Source organism: Petaurus breviceps, unplaced genomic scaffold (assembly GCF_028583685.1).
Source record: "Petaurus breviceps papuanus isolate PSGF00001 unplaced genomic scaffold, PetGlider_PUasm1.0 351202, whole genome shotgun sequence".
Lineage (NCBI taxonomy): Eukaryota > Metazoa > Chordata > Mammalia > Diprotodontia > Petauridae > Petaurus > Petaurus breviceps.
The window spans coordinates 16,799-34,481 of NW_027186252.1; the positions used below are offsets into that span (position 1 = coordinate 16,799).

The 17,683-nt window shown below is 37.7% G+C and overlaps 1 protein-coding gene and 1 pseudogene across 5 annotated transcripts in view; one reads left to right on the forward strand and one right to left on the reverse strand.

The window, feature by feature from the left end:
- Positions 1-17,683, forward strand: part of LOC138168109 (liprin-beta-1-like) — a 41,962-nt gene that overhangs the window by 14,095 nt on the left and 10,184 nt on the right. For 2 of the 5 annotated variants that reach the window (XM_069097134.1, XM_069097136.1), the window contains exons 4-9: positions 4,953-5,045; positions 5,356-5,448; positions 7,332-7,446; positions 8,622-8,654; positions 10,571-10,632; positions 11,400-11,484. In XM_069097134.1, the coding sequence (XP_068953235.1) occupies positions 4,953-5,045; positions 5,356-5,448; positions 7,332-7,446; positions 8,622-8,654; positions 10,571-10,632; positions 11,400-11,484 (481 nt within the window). The remainder of the gene's footprint in view (positions 1-4,952; positions 5,046-5,355; positions 5,449-7,331; positions 7,447-8,621; positions 8,655-10,570; positions 10,633-11,399; positions 11,485-17,683) is intronic. The other 3 variants (XM_069097135.1, XM_069097137.1, XM_069097138.1) reach the window with 3 other exon arrangements.
- On the reverse strand, positions 14,305-15,957 carry LOC138168108 ((Lyso)-N-acylphosphatidylethanolamine lipase pseudogene; annotated as a pseudogene).

Below are 17,683 nucleotides of genomic sequence, written 5' to 3' on the forward strand. Positions count from 1 at the left end.
AGTAGTTGACCTCCAAGAGCCCTTTCCCAACACTAAGTCTATATTCCTACGTTTGTACCTGGTGATAAGCAATATATAACATGGGTCAAAATTTTAATACAAATCCTTCCCTTTTAACAAGGAAAAACCAAATGAATTAATGAATGCATTTGTTCTTTTTCCTCTTCCTGAATTGCTCAAAGTTCTCTCACTTTTTGCCTTGCTTTTTCTTCCTTCCTTGACTGATTGTATCAGCAATGCCATATTCACAATGCCTATAGAGATTACAAATATGCTGATATAATTATCCATCACAAAATACATCAGGTTTGCCATTTGGGGAAATAAACTAGAAAATTTATTAAGATACCAAAAGACTGAGTCCCAAAACCAGAAAGTGAAAGCCATCAGAGTAGTTATGACATTGGCACAGGTAGATAAAGTAGAAAACACCCACATTCTCAAGCCTTTAAAACAGAACAGGCTACCTCAGGCAAAGGTCCTCCTCTCCCCACTCACAGCAACCACCCAGCGTCCTGGAAGAGCGATCCCAGCAGCTCCGGCCCCTGGCAGTCCTCAGCAGGAGTCTTAACTCAAAAAAAAAAAAAAAGGCAACTGCCACCAACTGCCAACCGCAGGACCGTTATCTCGGCTTTTCTTTTTTCTTGCTCTGCTATGTCAGCACGTCCATGGGGCATGGGAGATCTTTAAATCCCATAACCCTTACATTCGGCCCCAAGATCTTTCATGTCCCTTACTTGGCAAAAATACAGTAGGAATAACTGGTGTCAACAAAATTTCACAACAATATAACAAGAATAGCACACAATAAACACAAAAAACCATATTTTAGGGTGGGGCTTGAGCACAAGCTCCCCATCATTCCCCCCACGCCGAACAAATGGGGCCCCAAAATCTTGTGGTAAGGGGTGAAGATCTCTTCTTCTATGGCTACTTGCTGCTGAAATCGGATGTAGAGCTGTCCCTGTCCATTGGGGTCCCATTTGAGAGGTCAGTTCTTAATATGCTTGATGCCAGGTCCAAGGGTGACACATCACAGTTGCAGACAGGGGGTGACATCCAGCTTAAGCTATCAGGCATCTACAGATGGAGGGTACCAAGCCTGTGGAAACAAATCTAACAAACAAGGTGAACAAACAAAAAATCAAGAACAATAACTAGACTATTGTAGCCTCACTCACGGTAGAATAAATGATTTAAGGGTACAATTTTGTAATCATCTTCTCCAGAATAAACAATAGTTACAGTGTTATCCTTCCCATATGCTATAATCTCTGCAACCTTTGGAACATCATCTGGCTTCCGTTTTACCCATACTTTAGCTCCTGATTTTATTCTATCAGTAGAACCAAATCCTTTAGTTCCTGTGACAGTTATTTTGGAAGGAGGGTCAGTTTTTACAAGTGGCATTGTTTTACAAGGAACGATAATCACTTGAACTATCCTATCATTCTTGTGAATCTGTATGGGCCCTTCACCTAAGTTCTGGAATGTTACAACAATTTCTCCTTGATAATTAGAATCTATTACTCCAGCCAATACATGTATTCCTTGAGCTGCTAATCCTGATTTGGGTAAAATCTGTCCAAAGTGATTTTTAGGGATTCTTATGCATATCCCAGTGGAAATTTTTCTTACTTCTTTCCTGTCCAACCAAAAGTCCTCTAAACAATGTAAATCATACCCCACCGAACCAAGTGGTCCTGGGTACGGTGCTGGGACATCTGGCCTCAAGGTCCAATACTCAATATTTGGGATCTTGTGTGTTTGTTGTTTTCTAATTTGCAGATTTGGGGTCATCATTCTGGCTAGAGGTGTACTTCCTCCCAATGGTCTATTATTCAAATTACGCAAAGCCATGAACAAATTATCCTTCCAATGTTGATATGAATTATTGGAACTTAACTTCCTCAACTGTTCTTTCAGTAATCCATTCATTCTTTCAATTAACCCAGATGCTTCTGGATAATATGGAATATGATATATCCATTCTATATTGTTTAGTATACAATACTTCTTCATTTCATTGCCTTTGAAATGTGACCCATTGTCACTTTGAATCTGCATTGGGGTTCCATAATATAGACTTATGAGATCTAGGGTTTTACAAGTGTTTTTCTGGGTTGCATTCTTATAAGGACAAGCTACTAGTACACCTGAATAGGTATCAACACAAGTACATATAAATCTGCATCCTTTATCCAGTGGTAGTGGACCAATATAATCTGTTTGCCAAATTTGGGCTGGGACTTTTCCTCTTGCTATCTCTCCAGTTACTACCCGAGGAACAGTTCGCTCCTTTTCCAATTGACATATATGACATTCTTCTGCTATCTGTTTTAACAGTGAATGAGAGATACTAATACCTCGATCTTGTGCCCACTGGTGTGTGGCCTGGACCCCCAAATGGCCTGCTGTTTGGTGGACCCATTTTGCTAATACCAGATCATCAGTTATTGTCAAAGTAGGAACAATATGTTCAGTAGCAATCTTTGCCAGTCGATCAGCATGAGCATTGTACTCACGTTCTGGTGTGGTGGGGGCCACGTGAGCATCTACATGAAAAACTGACAAGTCAGTGACCAAAGACATGTTCCAGATATCTTCCCATAATTCTTTGCCCCAGACTTGTTTGCTATGAATTTCCCAATTTTCATTTTTCCACATGGGCATCCATGTAGCTAACCCATTAGCTACCGCCCATGAATCAGTGAATATATGACACTGTCCTCCTTGTTCTATTTTGATGGCTTGATATTTCAGTGTCTCCAAGACCTGTGATGGTAATAGGAGTTCCATGTTTAAACTTATCAGGGTTTCCATAGATAAGTGTGGCCTCAGCCCCAGTATCAATCAGTGCCCTAGTCACAGTAGTTGATCCATTCTTCCAATATATTGTTAAACCAATATGGGGTCTGCAATCTCTTCTGCATATTTCTTTTATCTGGGCTGGGGCTTGGCCTATCTCCTATTTCCCCTGAAGGTGGGGCAAACTTGGATACAAAGATTCAGATTCAGAAATACCTGCGGAGGTGGTTCCTGCTTCCCTGTTCATTCTAATGCTAAGTACCTTTTCTTGGTACAGCTTATGCAGCTCTTCAGTTGGAATACCATCTATTCTTCTAAAGTCCACCCCAGCTCTTAATAGAGCAGTAAACAGTTCCCTTCTTGTGGGTCTATTTTGTCTCTGAATCCTCTGGCTGTTTACTCTTCTCTCTCGAGGCAATTTGTCTTTTTCCCATTCCCCTAAATCGCTTAATTGTGAAATCTTATCCAGCACCTCTGAAAGAGGGTGCCCTATTTCTCCAATTAAAAGAGTCAGAATTAGGTGCTTATATGCAGGAGGAGCCGTCTTCACTATGATATTTCTATGAGGAACTCCTAGGGGGGTATCATAATATGCATTTGCATCTCCAATCAGGATAGCAGTTTTCATTACCTCCTCCTTTAACTTTCTCATACAGTCTCTAAGTGAGTACCAGGGTCTGTCTCCCCTAGGCCACATAGATTCAGTTGGATATTGCTTTTTGCAACCTTCTGCAGCTAAAGCTAGAAGACTTGTTTTGTTATTTCCTCCTTGCATATGGTGATCCCTAAAAGCCTGGTGTACAAAAGGATTCTGACTGATACTTATGAATTTTAAACAGTCCTCATTGTCCAGTGTTATTCCTCCTGCGCCTTCATCAGTGATTCTTACTATCCAAGACACTAAAGACTCCCCCATTCTTTGGGTAAATCTACTCAATATATCAGTGATCTCCTGTTGAGTGAAATCCTCAATTATCTCCCTGGACTCTGTTTTGCCTCGGTGGTTCTCCTGCCTTCTTCTTCGTAGGGGGAGAGCTTCTACATTAGGAGACTCCTCATCTAACCTTGTTCCATTCTCCTCACACACATTCTCCTCGAAGCTGTCAGGGCAACTCTGCCCAGCCTGTACAAAAGCTGCATGCACATTCGTTCTGCTAGTTTTTTGCTTCCTTTTAGCTACATGAACAGTAGCTTGCTCCTGGACCACATGAGTCCCTCCAGTTTGCTCTTCTGAATGCTGTGACACAGAAGAATCCTCAGGCAAACCAGCTGACTCTCTAGCCATCCGAGCTCTTTCCTCCATCAGCTTATCCCTACTTTTACACATAAGGCGATAACTTGTTAGCAGCACCCAGCCTCTCCTGCACACTCCTGCCAGTTCTTTGCCTGGTTCTATGGGTATTCCTTTCAAACATCTTTCCAAATCTCCAGGTTCTCCCTCTTTTAGCCTTGGTTCCCAGTTTTCACAGGGCCCTGTGCTTTTAGCCCATTCTCTGGCTAGAGAGGAATAAGGCAAATCCTCCCATCCTGGAATAGCCATTTCTCCCTCTAAAGCCCCACTGCTTCCAAATAGAGGCCTGACATTTTGTGACCCCATCCTCGTCGCCAAATGTATCAGCAATGCCATATTCACAATGCCTATAGAGATTACAAATATGCTGATATAATTATCCATCACAAAATACATCAGGTTTGCCATTTGGGGAAATAAACTAGAAAATTTATTAAGATACCAAAAGACTGAGTCCCAAAACCAGAAAGTGAAAGCCATCAGAGTAGTTATGACATTGGCACAGGTAGATAAAGTAGAAAGCACCCACATTCTCAAGCCTTTAAAACAGAACAGGCTACCTCAGGCAAAGGTCCTCCTCTCCCCACTCACAACAACCACCCAGTGTCCTGGAAGAGCGCTCCCAGCAGCTCCGGCCCCTGGCAGTCCTCAGCAGGAGTCTTAACTCAAAAAAAAAAAAAAAGGCAACTGCCACCAACTGCCAACCACAGGACCGTTAGCTCGGCTTTTTTTTTTTTCTTGCTCTGCTATGTCAGCATGTCCATGGGGCATGGGAGATCTTTAAATCCCATAACCCTTACACTGATGACATTTCCTTTATTGCTTTTCCATTTTTTTTTTTTTTTGATGACAGGGCCTAATGCAGGAAATTGATGATTTGAGATTAAGAGTTGGTGAAATGGACAGTGAGAGGCTTCAATATGAGAAAAAGCTTAAATCTACCAAAGTAAGTGGCTCTTACTACTTATACACAGTCCTAAAATGTGTTAATTCAGACCACACCCCAATAATATAAAAATATGGAAAATGAAGAATAATGGATGTAAAAAGAATTCACTCAAATGGGAAACTCCTAAAGTACCCCCTGTGACACTGAAGGAAAACCAGAATTTGATTTATCATGAAAATCTTAATTTACCATTTCTCTGTTTATGTAATCTCCTTGTAAACTGATTCCCTTCTCTAAGCTATGTAGCTTTGTTTTTGTTTTTGTTTCTATCTTTAGTTTTCTTTCACTGCTCTATCTCTGTTACCAGTCTTTAATGGCCAAACTTTCTAGCATGAAAATCAAAGTGGGGCAGATGCAGTACGAAAAGCAGCGACTGGAACAAAAATGCCAGACATTGAAGGTGGAGTAAACGATGGATGGTTGGACCTTTGTGTTTCCCGTTAAACTGTGTTTATGTCTCCATGTGACTGGCATGCTCTCTTAATGTGCATTAATTTTTCTTTGTGACATGTAGCCTGATTATTTTGAAAGTCATAAATTACTTATTAAAATATCCTTAAGCATGATTATATCCTACCTTTCAGGAAATTTTTGGAACAACAATTAAAACAAAAACACAAGTGAGTAGAGTTGGGGGAAAGAAAAAGGATGGAATGGGGAAAATGAATTTGAAAGTTCAATATAACTTAAACTTGGATTAGACCTAAGTCTCTATTTGTTAGGTCATTAATCCATAAAATTTTACCTTGTAAAGAAGCTAATTTCATCTTCAAAGTAAACTATATTTGATTCTATCATCTGTGCATCTTTTGAAAGAGGAAAAAAGGGGAAAGGCAGTGAGGGAGATAGAAGGTTAAATGCTGTTGGTCTGACAATTATTTCATACCACAGAGAGACTGGAATTCTTTTTCTTTCCACTCTTTTTTTCTATGCTCCTGCTATTACCTTTAATAAAAAAAAAATTAAATGGGTCCTTTGAGGGATTCTGAATATTCTTTTTTTCTTAATTGTATGAGAAGTGTCATGTTACATATATACCTGCTGGGTACTCAAAAAAGGCTATATTCTCTCAAGAGGCTTTTTTTTGCTTTTTGGATGGCAAATGGGGTTAAGTGACTTGCCCAAGGTCACATGACTATTTTTTGTGTTAAGTGTCTGAGGCCAGATCTGAACCCAGGTTCTCCTGACTCCATGGCCGGTGCTTTATTCACTTCAACACCTAGCCGCCCCATGAGGCTTTCTTTTTTTAAAGTGATTTTGATAAAGGTTATGTTTCTTAGTGTTCATAAGCTTCAGTTTCTGAGTTTAAATGGCACCCCCCCCCCAAAAAAAAAACCCCACCCATCAATCTTACTATTAATTGAATCCAGTTTAAGAGCTTTCCCCCAAAATGCTATACAAAGAAAACAGTCATGCAATTAAGAAGCTTGAGAACTGACCACTTGCGAAGTACTGGTTATTATTTTAACCTCTTTTTCATCTTAAAAATATATTTTATTGATATTTTTTACATTGTCTAAATTTCTTCCAATATCCTTGTACCTTCTCCTTTCCCCGCAGTTATCCCATAGAACAAAGAATATTTTTAAAAAGAGAAGATAAAGGAAAGGAAAATGGGAAGCTGAGGGGCAAAACCAGTAAAACTGATCAATACATCAAACCCATTTAAAGATATATACAATGTTCCATGCCCACTAATTGTTATTATTATTATATTTTCTCAATTGTTACATTGGCTTTTATTCTTTTGCTTTGGTCATGAATGTTAACTGGTCTCATGTTCTGGTAAAGTTGGCCTGATGTGTGAAAGAGCTCTATTTCTGTATGATAAATATGGCTGTTATCTTGTTCTGATGAAATGGCATGAACGTTAGCATCTATCCATTATATTTTGCCATCCTCATTTAAGACATGGAATCCATTTATCTTTTGTTATCAAAAAAAAAACATAAATAAATAAATAGTGAGCAAGCCTTTTCCTAGTATAATATTCAAATTTTGCAGAGGCCTGAATTATCTCTTATATTTTATCTCTCTCCCATTTGATAGCCTACTCCCTGACATTTATTAAAATTGTAGCTATATTATCTTTAATTGGTCATACTTTAATTGGCCTTTGGTGTAATTGGTTGGATTCTGAGATTTGACTCTTAAATTCTCAGAAAGATTTCACTTGAACATTAAGACATATGTGATACATATTTTAAAATAATCTCTGATAAATAAAAAAATAAACAAATAAAGTTAAATAACTTTAGCCAAGTTATTCTATATTATATTCAGGATGAACTTGCAGCTTTAAAAGAACAGCTGGAAGAAAAAGAATCTGAAGTAAAAAGATTACAAGAAAAACTGGTTTGCAAAATGAAAGGAGAAGGAATTGAAGTGATTGATAGAGGTAAGATGAGTTAGAACAGAGGTTAGAAAATACTTCCAGAGGCCATATAGTTCTGTCTTATCATGAAATCCTCCAAGGTATATAGAACCAGAGATGTTCCAGAAAAAATGTTTAACAACCAGCTCTTAAGGAAAAAAAAAGGTACACATAACACACCTAAGTTTAACTGCATAATTAACATTTTCTCCATCAGTTTTTCAAAATGAAAAAATTGTCCCCCATATATATATATATATATATATATATATATGTATAAAATATAGCATATATTATATGTGTATATGTGTGTATATGAATCAAGGCTTGATTTTATATATTCTATAATATTACATTATTTTATATATATAAAATCAAGCCCCAATTTTTAGCATTTGCTAGTTTCTGAAAGTTTAAATGCTAACACTGTAAATATAACAATTGGCTAATATCTAACAAATATCCAATTGGCTCTCAGTAGATAGTATGAACTGACTCCAGAATACCCCCTGTCTTAACTATAAAGATCTAGGGTAAAAAAGAGTCAGTTTTTTTTCTTAGTAGTTCTCTTCATTTTGACAGATTGTGTATTTTCTTCATAGACTTATTGAACTAGTAAATTCTTATAATTGGTACATGTATACAACAAAACAGTGTTGAAGGGCTAGAGACCATTATCATGCCCCAGAGTTGTTCCTAAGTTTGCAGAGCTTTCCTTCTGCACTGCATGTAGAATGAGAATAGAGAAGGGGTGTGGAATCCTCTTCTCTCCTTGGGAAAAAAGGGAGAGACATTCTTCCTTACCCTTGGCAACTCCATGAGGTACTTCTGCCTGATTGAAGACAGTTTGGCAAAGTGGAACCAGCCTGACTTGGAAAAGGAGATTATTGCAGATGTCATGTCATAGAATCCCTTTCATCATGTAGATAAGGAAGCAAGTTAGTGGAAGAGCCAGAATCCTTGATTCCAAGGCCAATGGTCTTTTTAGTATGATACATTGAACGGTATTTTAACTGAGGTGCTGGCATAGAACAGACCTGTGGGATAAAAGCACTTAAAAAGTTAGTTTTATTGAATTTAGTGTCATGTTTTTGGTACTCCCTAGAAACTGGTAATGATCACAAAATAGAAAAGGCTAAAAATACAATCTCGTTTTATAACTTAAGCTAACTTCCAATCCACTGGGTTTTCCTGCACAGATGAAAACTGTAAAAAGAAGCTCAAAGAAAAAAGTAAGCTTTATAGAATTTTTACATCAACATTTACCCATTTCAGAAGTGTGATCCGTGTAACTTTGCATATATTAAAATGTTGCTTTCACCAAACCTGTCAAATTGTTTCATCAATAAGCTTTTTGTGTCTTCATAGCATTAAACAAATAAACCGAAGGATCGAGCATTCTTCTGTACATTCAAGCTCATCATTTGGTTCTGGCTCCAAGAGCCAGTTTACAGTGAACCACCAAAACAAAAGTTAACTCATTGATAATAATACTTTAAGGTTTACAAAGTAGATTATTAGCCCCATTTTATAGCAGAGTGAACTCCAAAGAAGTTTTTGGTTCTCAAATTCTGTCTTGTAACTCAAAATTCAGTTCTTTTTCTGACACTGGAACTCTCCTTTAGATAGCAAATTATACCTGACTTCCAAATTTGTCTGAAAAAGAAAGATTTTTAAACCTCATCAGTCCACAAGAACAACATACTCCCTTCAGCACTATTATGCTTATATGTGTAAGGAAGAATGCTTAGAATGAAAGCAGAATGTGATAAGAATCTAGGGACTGGATGAAGTCTGGACCTGGGATGTCATTGGTGTAGGGGACTCCCAGATAGATAACCTTCACTAATTCAGGTTGATGCGTAGTCTTGCAGGACTGCGTGGAGTACCTAGAGGTTACATGAGTTACTTACCTAAGGTCACATAACCATTAAGGGTCACAGGCAGGACTTGCACCCAGATCTTTCTATCTTAGTGACCGGCTCTCTAACCATTACATCTTATTGTCTCAGGCAGAAAGATATACTAGAAAAAGTAGTAAGTGTAGAATGAAGAAAACAGGATTCAGAGCCCAGCTCTGACATTGCCCAACTGTAGCTAAATCCTTCTCTGAGATTTAAGTTTCTTCACCTATAAATGGGGCTACTAATACTTGCCCTTTCTATGTCATTAGAGGTACCATGGTATAGTGGTTAAAAGGATGATTATAGAGTTAGGGAAACTTAGGTTCATACATATAAACTGTGTGACCATGAACGAGTCACTTAACCTCTCAATGCCTTGGGTAACTGAGTTATAGACCAGTTGCCAGTTGGCATTGGTGGTGGTGGTGGTGGGGGGTTTCTATGCTAGACCTCACCCACACCCCTCAAAAATCTATATCATTTGATTTTTTTTTTTTTAGAAAAAAAAGCACTTTGTAAACCTTAAAATGCTATGTATATAGATGAATTATTTTTGTGGTAAATTTGGGTAGAAATATGAAATGCTGTAAGCATCTGTCCTATTTGATCCTTCTTTAAAAACTGTTTTAATAGTCTGGAAGTTTATAGATGAAGCAAAGTATTTATCTTTTTCTGTGGAACATTAATAATAGCTCACCTTTTCAAGAAGTCATCATTTAGCATGTGTGTTTATCTCAGTACTCACCTCTACCACTGCACCAAGCTGTTGTCATTCATATATTTTAATGGTTATGACTAAACATCATTAGCTCTTACCTCATTCTGGACACAGTCTGTCACATTCATCCATTGCCTATTACAGATGGCTTTGCTTTCTTCGGGGATTAAAAAAAATTTTTGTTATTATTAAAAGTTCATTTTCATTCTTCTGGGTAGATTTTTGTAGTTCTCATGTTTTGGGAGAGGCATCAGTGGCAGGGAAGGTTGAGAAAGGGGTAGCAGAGGCAGTGGGTTGGGTGGTCAAAGCTGAATGTGTTCATTTTCGACTTTTCACATTTAGTTTACCATTTTGTGTGCGTATTTTAAGTTCAGTTTTTATAAATAAAAATAATCATTTAATAGGTTTATATTAAAACATTTTAATCTGAAAACTAAAGAAGTTACATGTCTCCCATTTGCCAACAGTCCACCCATGCTATAGTGGTGCGACCTAGACTGACTCTTGGGATATTGTGTATTTCCAGATATTGAAGTACAGAAAATGAAAAAATCTATGGAGTCGCTGATGGCAGCAAATGAGGAAAAGGTAGATATGGACAAAATCAAATTTTTGTTTGATGCCATAGCAAATGCCTACCTTTCATTAACAGTATTTTCTTGTGCAAATAAATGGCAGGACACACTTGAGGCCTAGTCAAAACTAGTGACTAAGATTCCTTCCCTTTACATGAGAGTTTCTAATTTCAGTTGTGGCTTTCTGAAGAAGAAGAAGAGGAAAAGAAAGTGCCAGCTACACTAACTTTTATGAGTCGAACTTGGCTGTCTCCAATTTGATACACTAATTCTTTTGAGTGCAGAAAGATTTAAGTCATAAAAATCTACCTGTTATCTGAGAGGTTGAGTAAAAATAACATTTTAAAGTACAATATGGCCAGTATGCTACTTTATCATTTTGCTAATAAGCATTGAATTAGTTATATCATGTTTTAGGTCTTTCTTATCTGTTCATGATCTATTTGTTTTCTGATTCTTGCCTGTTCTTTTTATTTTCCTTTTTAATTTTTCTCTTATTCCTTCATGTTCATAATTTTTATTCCAGTGGAACAAAATGAGCTCTTCTTTCTTCTGATGTCCATTTTTCTTCCTACTCTTACGTTCCCTCAGTTATTTTTGCCCTGAATTCACGCAGACATAGACTCATACATACATGCATACACACTTCTTTTGTGAAGATTTAATAAGCCTTTATTGAAAGGCATGAATAATTATCCAAGTTCACTACTTAAGCAGGGCTTCAGTACCATAAATACCCTTTCTCATAGTAACAATATAGCTAATATGACTTTCTCATAGGATCGAAAAATTGAAGATCTTAGACATTGTTTGAGCAGATATAAGAAAGTGCAGGATATGGTGATCCTGTCTCAAGGAAAAAAAGGTAGGGTATTTTCTTTTTTTTTGTGGTGGGGGGAAAAGGGGAAGGCAGGGCAATTGGGGTTAAGTGACTTGCTCAAGGTCACATGGCTAGTAAGTGTTAAGTGTCTGAGGCTGAATTTGAACTCAGGTCCTCCTGAGTCCAGGGCCGGTGTTCTATTTACTGCACCAGCACCACCTAGTCGCCCCTAGAGTGTGCTTAATGTACTTAATTGAAGGCATTCATTAATATCTATGCATTTTGCCTGAGTTGTTTTTTTTTTTTTATCGCCTATGTATCTAGTCCCTAACCGAATACTTTATGTGACAGGGAGCACACTGACTATGAGGATTGCTCGTTATATTGTTGGACAACTTAGAAAGCTGCTCTTCAAATTCATCCAAAATATGTCTCCATATAGCTTCTATTCGTTATTTAATATATGGGGAGGGAACACTGAAATGCTTTTTTAAAAGTCATTTGACACTCTGTAGCTTTAGTTTATGATTTCTTTCTCTGCTTTTAGGACTAAGCATCCTACTCACAATGGATATTTATTTGACTTCAGAGTTTGTAAACTTATTAATCTCTTAATCACAGACTCAGACTTAGAGAGCTGCAAAATATCTAGTTCACCCTCTAGTCCCCCATACCCATCCAGTTTTCAGTGGATCTCCCAATAGAGAACAGTACAAATGGCAATCTTAAAATTTAAAACGGATTAATATTGTATATTTTTGCTATGAGATTTACCCTGAATTTTTAAAAATTCATTTCTTGACAAAAAAAATTGGATAATATTTATGCTAGATACAAATCCAGAAGTATACAAAGTATTCTGATAATCACAGAATATAGTAAGGCTGTCACCTTCCTCGTTCTAGATACTCTATTCTTCTTGATATAGCATTAGATGATATCAGTTTCCTTTTTTTTTTTTCTGATCTTGTTACAGTGCTTCATCCTGGGCGTGTAGTCTACTAATATTCTCAGATCTTTCTCAAAGAGAATCTAGAGCTATCTAGAGATCATTTTCTCTATCTTTGTACTTTTAAAAAACTGATCTCTGTCAGGATTCTGGATATTACTCCAATCCTAATGAAGGTATAAGTTGGTATTAGTTCTGGTTTTTTTCTGTCTGTTTCACATAGTTGACTCATAATGAGCTTTCACTTTACTAAATCTAAAGATCTTTTTTTGATGAGCTACTTTCTAGTCCTTCTTCCCCAATATTGTATTTGTAAATATTATTTTTGAAGTGGGATTTTACTCTTCTTAAATTTAATCATATTAGATTTCACCCATCAAAATCTTTTTATGTTCTTAGTTTTTCATTTAACATCTCAGATATGCCTTTCTACTTTTTGCTAATTGCAAATTTCATAAGCCATCTCTGTTATGCCTTCAAGTCATTGATAAAAGTATTAAATAGCAGAGGGCAGAGTAAAGCTTCCTCTGGGGCCTTCTACTTAAGATCACCTTCTAAGCTGACATCAAACCATTAATGACTACTCTTAAGTCGTGTCCATTCAAAAAGTTCTGATCCAAGTGGCTGTACTGTTATCAGGTCTATATGTCCCTATCTTGTCTACAAGGTTATCTTGAGAGAATATTAAGTGTTTTCCTAAAATCTAGATAAATTTTATCTAAAGCTTTCTCCTTGTCTGCCAGTCTAGTGCCATGTCCAAAAGAAAAAAACAAAAAAATGAGGTTATTTTGGTATGAGCTGTTTTTTTTTTTTTAAATTAATATAGAAAAGGGCCCCAGGATGAATAGGCTGGTATAAAGCATCAGGTACAAATACATTAGAAATATATGGTTAATAACAAAACTTGTAAAGGGAGTGTGGGGGTGTAGATCGAAGATAGTCTGGATTAGGTAGCCAGTCTCATCGACACTACTTGCCATCCCAGGGCAAGGACCTATAGCATTACACCATTGAGATATGTGATGTTGATAGATAAGTAGCAGGACTAAACTGGCAACACTACCAAAAGGCTGAGTTTGAGGGTCACATAATGAGAGCAATCTCTACGGTGAAGATAAGTTGCCATGACTTTCCCCCAATGGCAACAGGGACTATGTGTTGGGGACTTATAGCTGGTGGCAAGATTTTGTTAATACTGGGGCAGTCAGCAATGGGAGAGGGGATGAAATCATTGCCCTTGTCTCTCCATCAGGGATCACTGGTAATCCATGAGGGGCTTTAATGCCCAAGGCCCGGAGGGAAAACTCTTAAGGTCTCCCAGAGAATAGTCAGAAGGAAAAAGCTCAATACTGGACTAAGTCTGTGGTTTAATGGCAGCCCAAGATGAGATGGAAGCAGGAGAGGCAATGCTGCTCATCACAGGTGGAAGTAGAACATTGAGATGTGAATGAGCTGACAGATGTGTCTATATATATATATGGCAGCTGGACCAATTTCATTCTACAAGATTAAAAATAATTGGATATAGAGTGACAATAGACACTAGAGGAAACCTGAGACTTAGTCCCCATTTTTGCACTGAGTAACTTTATGCCCTTAGATAACTTATTTTTTTATGCCTCAATTTCTTCCTATATAAGATAAAGGGACTAGAATAGAATTGAAGGTAGCTCTAAGATTTTATCATTCTAAGGAACCCAAGGAAATAAGGATTTCAGACTTCAGGATAGGTTCAGTGTAATGAAAGTGAGTCTGTGCTACAGGGTCTTATCCAGAGATGAAAGGTGGGAAAATAAAAGGAAAGAGGCCTATTCCACACAGGGCTTATCCCCAGCAATGGTCATGGGGAATTCCCAATCTGGGAAAGGCTTGATAATTCTAGTTTCTCCATTCTAGATGGGGAGAGATGACCCCTATCCTTTGGCAAAGTATGTATCAGGAAAGTAGAGAGTAGAATACATGAAGAGATCTTTGGTTTTGTGCAACACTTAAATTATTAAATTAATTATTATATTACATGAATCATTTTATTTATTATTTATGTAATTTATACAATTTATAATTTTATATAATTATCTGATTTATATAATATAATTATGCTATTATATTATTTATATTAATTATTATAATTAAATTATTATTAAATCATGGCTTTGGCATGAGAAAACAAGATGGTGATCCAAGATCCTTTATGGAAATTCCTAGGTTAGGCAACTCAAGGCCACTACTCAGCTTCACGATGTGTTCAGGAAGAGCTGTTCATGACTGTTGTCCTGCCCCCTCCCTCTGAAGAGTATGAAGACTTTTTTTTTTAAGCAGTTGGGGTTAAGTAACTTGCTCAAGGTTACTCGGCCAGTTATTTCTGGGTGTGGTGCTAAGTATCCGGGGAGCCCGGATTTAATCCCTAGGTCATCCCAACACTGGAGCCGGTTCTCTTACTTGCTGAGCCACCTGGTTGCCCCAATGAAGACTCTTCCTAGGTAGTATATTAGTTGGTGAGGATAAGGAGAGAGGGAAGCAGAGAGGAAAATGAATGAGGGCTGAATCTCTGTGCTCTCTTTTTCCCTTTCTCTGAGTGTGGCAGCTCAAGTCAACTGACTCACAGATCTCTTCTACCACAGTATTGAAGATGTGTGGTTAGTGTGTATAGATAAGGTGTGAATCACATTCCAATGCATAGACATAAAAGCCTGGCCTCTGAAGTTTTACTTTCTCATGTTGACTCCATTGGTCATAGTAATAGTTACAACTTTCCAAATTAGGTGGACTCCATAATACCTTGAATGCTCTCTTACACCTTCAATTCTGGGTATTACAGTGGTATATATATTTTGATATGATTATCATCAAAGAAATCAGTGATTTTTTGCTTAAAGTCAGGATGGAATCACTACACCAGGCCAGTCCTCTAGGGTCTAGGCACCCTTAAGATAGCTAAAGGTTTGGAATGCCCCAGGACAGTGGCAATAGCCTTGAACTAGGTTGGGGGTGCCCAGATTTCACTTGAGCCAGTCCAAAGTGGGTAAATCCTATAGGTCTATGAGGATGACGTAGCTGACTCTTTCAGGATGCTTGATAAAGCAAAATGTGGCAAGGAATCCTCTGAAGCTGTGCCCCAAGAGAATCATATTGGGAATACCGATAGTCTCCCATGAGGTCTACGTTGAGGTCACAAACTCATCTTCAGCACCCTGCGCACCATCAAGAAAAATTGATCTTGAGCTTCTCTCAAAGCCCAGTAGGTTGTATGTTTGCACTCTATGTTGAATACTCAGTGAGTCCATTTTTGAGATCCAGAGAACCATGCCATCCCCAAAACCATGTACTATCACCGAGGGCATGTAGGCCTCCAACTCTGGGCTCACTGTAGTTGTCCAGTTCATACTATGATTTGAGAGGGACACATAGCAGTCCAAGAACTTATTTTGGAGACTCTGCAGGTTCCTGGCTTCCACATTCTTCAGCTGAGACATGGAAGTTGGATGCCACATAGGTAGCAAGCTATTCAACCAGCCTTGATGCTGCTGCTTCAGAGCATTAGCCATAGTGTAGCAGCAAGAACCCCAGCATCCCCAGGGTGGCTGCCAACACAGGTTCTTAGATCTGCTTTGCTAAAGGAAAGTAACTCAAAATTGGTTAACAAGCTTACTTTAATCAGTCAAGTATATATCGTTTACCTAGTTCAGTGGAAAAAGGTCAGCACCTCGAACTTCAGAGTATACAGACAGAATTATCAAGACAGAGAAACAGATCAAGTAGACAGGTTTCCAAACTGTCCAACCATTACATCCATACCAAATCAACATCTGGGTTTTTCAAAGCCAGGGGGCTCTCGACAATGGCTACCCAGAGTCTCATCTGATCAAATCACAAAACACTTCTCAAAGAGAGCCCCAAAACAAAGCCTCAAATCAGGGTTTATATAGCCTTCTCCTGGCTCAGAGAATGTAACAACCTTCTGGACCTACTGGCCAATCAAAAAGTGTCTCTGAAAAACAAGCCTCCCATCCCAGGCTCCAGGTGCATTTTAGCCTTGGGGCAGGGAAGTTCTTAAAAATTCTTAAAAATTTTCCCATTACACATAGTAAACAAGCCTGGCATAGTTTTTTTGTCATCATTGATTCCTTTTCTAGATGCTCACTAATATCCTTCTAATAATACTTTCTAGAGGTTTCCTAGGAATCTAAATCAGATTCTCTGACCTATAGTTTACAGAATTCATCGCCTTTTCTGTTTTGGAAATTAAGACATTTGTCCTTCTTCCAAAACTAAAGTACTTCTTTCATTCTCCATAGTCTTTCAAAGATTATTGATAATGCCTTAGCAATTAAATCTATCTGATAGTTTTAAATAGACACACACGCATACGGGCAAGTCCCTTGACCCTGTTTCCCTCAGTTTCCTCATCTGTAAAATCAGCTGGAAAAGGAAATGGCAAACCACTCCAGTATCTTTGCCTAAAATAGGGTCACAAAGAGTTGAACACAACTGAAAATGACTGAATTACAAAATCTTAGTATAGCTCATAGGTTATATACTTTCAATGATCGCCCTTCCCTTTCTTGCTTGAGTAACATTTCTAATATATTTCTTTTAAGTAATTGACTATTTAATCCTGGGCAGTTCTGGGAAAATTTTGTCAAAAAGCAATTGCTTGATATTTGTATTTGACTGTTGTATGTTTAACGAATTAACTGTTTCTTTTTTCCAGTTTCTTATTTCAGGCTTTTGAAAGCATCTTCGACTCTTTGCCCTGGTCAAGGTCACTACTATACCTTTTGGCATGATCCTTGTTCATGCCTTTTTTAGAAGTCTCTTATTTGGGGGGAGGGGTGAGTTCCCAATTTATTAGAGGCCTCTCCCTGGTTCTTTTAATATATTGTAGATGTCTCTCAGGTTCTATTTGCTATCCCTCACTCTTCTATATTGACAGGCTCAGTAGTGCCATTTCTGATTATATAACAGTGATATCTTTTGGCTCAGACAAAGCATTGTAGAGTGAGCTGACTGGATTTAGAGAAGTCTGATTAACTTTCTCCTCCTATGAGTATTCCCTATTCCCTCAGCCTCAGTTTCTTCAACTATTAAATAATAGGCTCTGATGACCCTTCCGGATTTGGGTCTCTAATCTCCTATTATTCTTGCTTCTATTTACCATATATTTATTTCTCTTGCCTTTGGGCTTACCTATAATTTCGATTCTTGATGTTACATGATGTATAGTCATAGCAGTTATAAAAATTAAAAGTATTTGTAGCAGATTAATAATTATTTCTTAGAGTTTGATATGTTTAA